Consider the following 6,000-nt stretch of genomic DNA (forward strand, 5'->3'; position numbering starts at 1 on the left):
TTTCTCCACTCAATGATACTCTCTCATATTGAGTATTGTATTACCAGTTGGTCCTACACTGGCCTCTCTGTCATTAAACCCATTGAATCATGTTACAAAACGGCACTGAAAATTTTAGACAAGAAACCCTTTTCTTACCATCATTGTCAAATACTTGATAAATATAATTTACTAAATTTTTCAAATTTTAAATTATTTAAATCATCCTGCTTAATTTATAAAGTTTTACACCATTTGGCCCCTCCTGCAATGAATGAGTTCATCAAACAGAAATCTGTCTGTGGTCCTACACGAGTGACCCGGGCCACGGCCAGAGGAGACTGTGAACTTCCACTGAGACGAACAGCATTCTCCCAAAACGTCCTGTCAGTTCAGGGTGCAAAGATCTGGAACAGTCTTCCCCTATCAGTGAGGGACTGTCCAAGTCTGCAATCATTCAAGAAACACCTAAAACTGTGGCTGAGAGAAACGCAGTCATGTGAGCATATGTGACTTTTAAGTTGCTCATGTTGGTGCAATATAAGCTGGTGCAATAATACTCAGTGCAGTGGGCTCTGTGGGATGTGAGGTTGTGCAACATGGATGTTTCTGTTTCTTTTTATACTTGTCTACTGTTCTGTCTACTTGTCTTCTGTATTTAGTTTGCAGTGTCTTGTTTGTGTTGTTACCATCAACCTGCCAGGGGGTCTGCAGATGGAAATTAGCCGAAGGCTATAATCTGGCATATTTACATTTGTAAAAAAAATGTTCATTAATATGTGCTGTGCCCTCTTTAATAACCAATAAATAAAATAAATAAATGACCTCTGTCAATACCCCCCTTGAGTATTTGAACAATTCATTTTATAATTACATTTACAATTCTGGATTTCTTTCTCTTTTTTTGATGAACAACGATATGCCCTACCCAAAAATCCATTCAGAGCCCTTTTTGTAAGGCTCTGACCTAAAGTCATATGTTGTCTTTTCAGTTACTACCTTTTCTTGGCATCAGACATTTTAGCAGATACACAGCAGAGTGCTTTGTCCTGTTTGATTTTAACAGAGAAATGAAAAAGGACAAAGCTGCTCTGAAAATCGGAGTGCTTTATTTCCTTCAAGAAGGAAACATTTTTTTTGTTGTTTTTATTCTGTCGCCCTGGTGCTCCTTTATTGGTGTCAAATGACAGATTTTCTCTTATTTTCTCTGAAAACCTGAAATACTCGCTGCGTTTACATTTACGCAGCGGCCCATGGTGGAAAGGTCAAAGCTTGATCATAAAGTCGCAGGAGGGCATCTGGTCTTGTGTGCGTATAAATGCAGAAAAGAGAGTAAGACTTCTGGCCAAGAACATCTTACTCCACTTCAATAGGTGGCGCTTTGTCCTTTTTTGATAAGAAAAGCTGCATGCATATCAAATTAGTTTTGGTTTACCTGAAGAGACAGCAGTTTTCTAACAATGACGGCTGTAACTCTTTAGCTGTGTCCCAACTCAGGGGCTGCAGCCTACGGAGGCTGGATTTGAAGACCGACTACGTCACAGCGGTGCGTCGGAGGCTGTCCCAATACTTAGGCTCCACCAAAATCGAATCCATCCTCCGTTTCGGGGGGCGCAAAGGACGGTGTGGACGAATGTGAGGTTTTGTGTTTAAAAGTAATGTTAGCCTGACAGGTGAGGGTGGCACTGTGTGACGTCGAGGGTGACAAACAGGAAATGCTTCTTTGACCAGACCGTCTCAATTCAGTTCGGCCTTTGTGGTCTACACAGGCTACGAAGGCCGGGTCCTCTGAAGGCTACAGCCTACGAAGGCTGCAGCCCCTGAATTGAGACACAGCTATAGTGTTTTTATCTCTGTATGTGTCAAAGCGTGTGTTGTTGGAGCCATAGACTGTATGACTGTAATCTACTTCCTCTTCCAGCTGAACACCAAGGTGTGCTGAGACCTGCCGAGTCCAACTGCAGCCAGATAGCAATTGCATCATCAGTGTGTGTTAATTGAGTCATGCTGAGTCCATTCTCAGTCTAACTAAACTGTTTACATGCATCTTAATAGTCCAGTCTCATGCTGGCTAAGCTCTTTGTCTGATTTCTTAAACTGTCTTTTTAAGGCCCTCTGATTGGCCAGCCCACTTGATGCCTGTCGGAGCAGAGCTATAAATGGACTTATCTTGAGGCCCATTTTTTCAACGTATCATGAAGGAGACCCTTATGTGATGACCTCATCATTCTGGCTGTTTTTAGAACAGAGCATTTTAATCAGTTTACCAACAGATTCAGAGATTTCCACAACGTGAAAATAAATAGGTTTGAAAATCTGCACAAGTTTAGTCTGAACATCTTGCATCATTACTCAATATCCATGTTTAGAATATAAGAAAGCAGAATACACACTCTTTAAATGGACAAAATCGTCTCAAACTCAGATGTCCCACATCTGGAGCTTAAAATACACTAAAAAGGACATGAATGAGTGAAACTCAGGTAATCACACAAACTTCATTTATTCAGAACTTAAAACAATGAAAATACTTTGACAAGAATAAAAACGTTTTATGTGTAGTACATGAAAGTTACGCGCATGAAAATAAAGATTCAAAGAGGTGAGGAAAAAACAGACTCATGAGGCTAATGTAAAAAACATACTATCACTGGAATCTTTAGTTTTAACGTTGACTGTTTTTGTTTCTTCTCTGACATTAGTACTTTAAAATCATACCGTTATAAACTCTACACGTCATGGTAACATACGTGTTCCTTCAATGTGTGCTGACACCGTGGTTATAACACAGACTTTTACCTGCGCTCCCCTCGCTCCATGAAGAGGAGTAAACTGAAAAATCAAAAAGCATTGATGTTTCCCTTCCAGACAAATTTGCCTGGTTATTCTAAAAGAGGTCATTTATCCCCAGACTCCAACAACCAAAAGGCCCTGATTGCTGTGCTGTCCGGTCTTTGTGGGTAAAGTACTCCTGCATTTACAGCCCCCCCGCCCGCCCTCCACCGGTAACACATTGATTCAGTCCTGAGGAGGCCTAGTAATGACTAAACGGTGCGGTCTCCTTCAACTCATGGTACCCTTGGAGGTTTGGCTCTGTGAAGAGACAGAGAGGGCAGTTAGGGCTGAGAAGTACCACAGATCTATCTCTCCAACATTAGCCAGCGCGCAGAAGATTATTCACCGTCTGCAATTCACTTTGCTTTGAAAGGGAAGAATAAAAAGAAGTTCAGCTTAAACTGTTATTGAAGGAGAAATCTCACTTTCACCGCCTTTTCATCGAGAGAGATATTGAAGGCTGGTTGTGTGGCTCTGTGGAGTACAATAACAAACACTTCACCAAACACTCTGGTTTTCTTCATTTTTCTGATAAATACAGTGATTCTCTGTGATGTCCTCCACTAATGGAGGGCTGTGATGGTTCTTTTTTGAGTTTTAATAACTTATCCAGGTCTTTATAATCTAATACAACAAAGAGTGTGGTGTGAAGCTGCTGGGTTTTTAATATGCTGAAAGGTAACGCCTGGGGAAAGAATTAACTCTCAGCAACAAAAAGAGGAAAAAAAGAACTTAGTATAATTTGTACTCATCTAAGTCAGAATGCATCAACATGTAAGAGGGGTCCAGCTGCAGACCTCCAGTCTCTGTCGACTCTCTTGCTGCTTCACTCTGAGATCCCCCCCACTGTCAGGAGGAAGTGATGTCAGGATATGAAGTTAAAAAAGAATAGTAAAATAAAATAAACAGCATTTTACACAGATTAAATCAAATGAACATTGATTGGTCAATGTGTCTGGATTTCTCATGATGTTAAAAAACAAAATTGTGCAAAATTTGCTTGATGTCGAGTATCATTTTATGAAACTTTATTGACTGAAGTAGGCCATCTTGTGTCTTGAAGTGGTTATAGCAATGCTTTGAGTTGTACTTATTATGAGGCTGCAGTAACTTTTCTTTGGTTTTTCTGTTGGAATCATTCATCTGTATTTTGGCATGTAGAGTTTTCAGTATTGTTTACAGAGAGTCACTGTGGTGTGTTTCTGTGATGAAAGTTCAAATTCTCTAATGAAACCAAAGTCATACCAATGTATGCAGACTTCTAGCATATCAGTGCAATGTTTTGTTTACGTTAGCATTGAACTAGGTCTATTTTGTGGTTGTATTATTGGGGCATTTGATCCACAGGGAGATATTAAGATGTTGAATTTATTGAATAGGAATTTCCTGTGCAAGAGTAAAGTTTATTTCTTTGTGTGTTCAGTTCTTCAGTAAAACTTCAAGAAGGAATCCTGAATCAGAGTTTCCTTGAAAAACTGTTATCTTCTGCTAAGCTAAGATAGCAGCAATAAGTCATATTGAAGTCTGGCTGCTCTGGTGTAATATGTACTTGACCATGGAATCACTAGGCTCAAAGGCTAATGATGTCTATGGATTAAACCATTTCTAATCAATTCTTAACAGGAAGTGATTATCAATACCCATCCCCACATTTACCTCAGCACTGGTTAAAGTAGACCTCAATGAATCTTTTGACTGCTCTATTTAATGAATCTAATATTGAAACAACTGAGGAAATGAAAACAGTTGTGTTATTGATGGCGTGACTTTTTTTCCTTTTTCCTTTTTCACTGTAACAGTATTAAGGATCAGGCTAACCAAGGTAATAACACCGCAGACCAAACAGAAGTGTCTACCCAACATAAATCTGAGGGCAATGCTCTTGATCTTATTTCTCATCCTTTTAACTTTTCATATCCTGACATCACTTCTTTCTGACAATGGCGTTTGCAGGGGGGGGGGCTCAGAGTGGAGCCTCCCAGAGAGTGGGCTGACCGGCTGACACTGGAGGTCTGCAGCTGGACTGTCTGGTGGGGAGGATGTAACCGCCCTCTGTGGTCAGGGACAACCCACTGTTGTGGCCTCGTATCTAAAGCTCTTAATTTTCGTTCTCAGAGTCTGTTTCTGCTTTCTTCACATCACTTTATGATTTTCTGTACGTCCCAAATGATGTAGACAAAAATAGCAGCAAACAGAATGCGTTTGAGTGTGTAGATAAGTGTTACGGTACCCAGACTCATATTTTCCTCAATGAGAGGCCTCTTCTCGCTGCAGTTCACCACTCGGCCCTGAGCTGCTCCCAGAATGGTCATGATGTCCACCAGGCTGAGCTTCCCTTCCTGTTTGGCCTCCTCCACCTCCTCTGACAGCTCCTTCGCAGCCTCTTCACGCTCCTCGATCTCCTCTTGGGTTAGCATTGCATCCAACCCTTGGCCTGCAGTAGCATTGCCAACCTGTGGGGGCGCCAGGGAGCAGAACGCCCGGACGTTACCGTAAGACTTCAGGTGTGCTACGTTGGCTCGCAGGAAGAGCAGAAGAACGTTGAGGTCATTGAGCGGACAGCCCAGCCTGCGCTGGTTGATCAGATCCAGGGCTGGGAGGACCTCGTAGACTGAGATGAAGGTGGTGTCCCAAACGAAGAGCCGCAGCAGGCTGAACAGCACGATGGGGGCCAACAGGACGTAGATGGCCCCGTTAGCCACGCTTATCACCTGGAACACCAGCTGGCCGATCATTTTACACTGAACCAGCTCAGGGACCCAGTTCTGATCGCGCAGCATGCCTGTGCGCACGAAGCAGCTGAACTCATCCTGCAGGAAGGCGGAGAGGTGGAAATACGCCAGATAGAGACAGGCCGCCGTCATGAACGTCAGGAGGAGGAAGCCCCGCAGGAACAGCATGCTGACGAGGAAGTAGGACTTCTGTTTGCACTGCATGTATCTCTCCAGCAGGGGGTACTCAAAGTATCTCTTCCTCTTGGCTCTGAAAGTTAGAAGAAGAACATTAGAGCCATGTTTTCCTGCATGTTCTTTCAGCTAAACATTAGCAGCTGGGAGCCTCCCAACCCAACCACTGACTTCTACTTTTGACTACAAGACTCTACCAACCACACACACAGCCCTCCATTAAACACACCGGCGGTTAGGAGCCATGTGCAAATTATTGTTTGAGGCTTTGGGATGAAAA

General features: G+C 42.5%; 1 protein-coding gene across 1 annotated transcript in view; it reads right to left on the minus strand.

The window, feature by feature from the left end:
• Window positions 1–2,549: 2,549 nt before the first annotated feature.
• Window positions 2,550–6,000, minus strand: part of LOC141791612 (pannexin-3-like) — an 11,797-nt gene continuing 8,346 nt past the window's right edge. Inside the window, exons 4-5 of the mRNA XM_074672187.1 lie at window positions 5,045–5,796; window positions 2,550–3,072 (exon numbers count right to left, since the gene is read on the minus strand). Coding sequence (XP_074528288.1) covers window positions 3,014–3,072; window positions 5,045–5,796 — 811 coding nt within the window. The 3' untranslated portion in view covers window positions 2,550–3,013. The remainder of the gene's footprint in view (window positions 3,073–5,044; window positions 5,797–6,000) is intronic.

The sequence above is a fragment of the Halichoeres trimaculatus genome, unplaced genomic scaffold (genome assembly GCF_033239565.1).
Source record: "Halichoeres trimaculatus isolate MK-OKI-2021-1 unplaced genomic scaffold, fHalTri1.1 fHalTri1_scaffold_6, whole genome shotgun sequence".
NCBI classification, from domain to species: domain Eukaryota; kingdom Metazoa; phylum Chordata; class Actinopteri; order Labriformes; family Labridae; genus Halichoeres; species Halichoeres trimaculatus.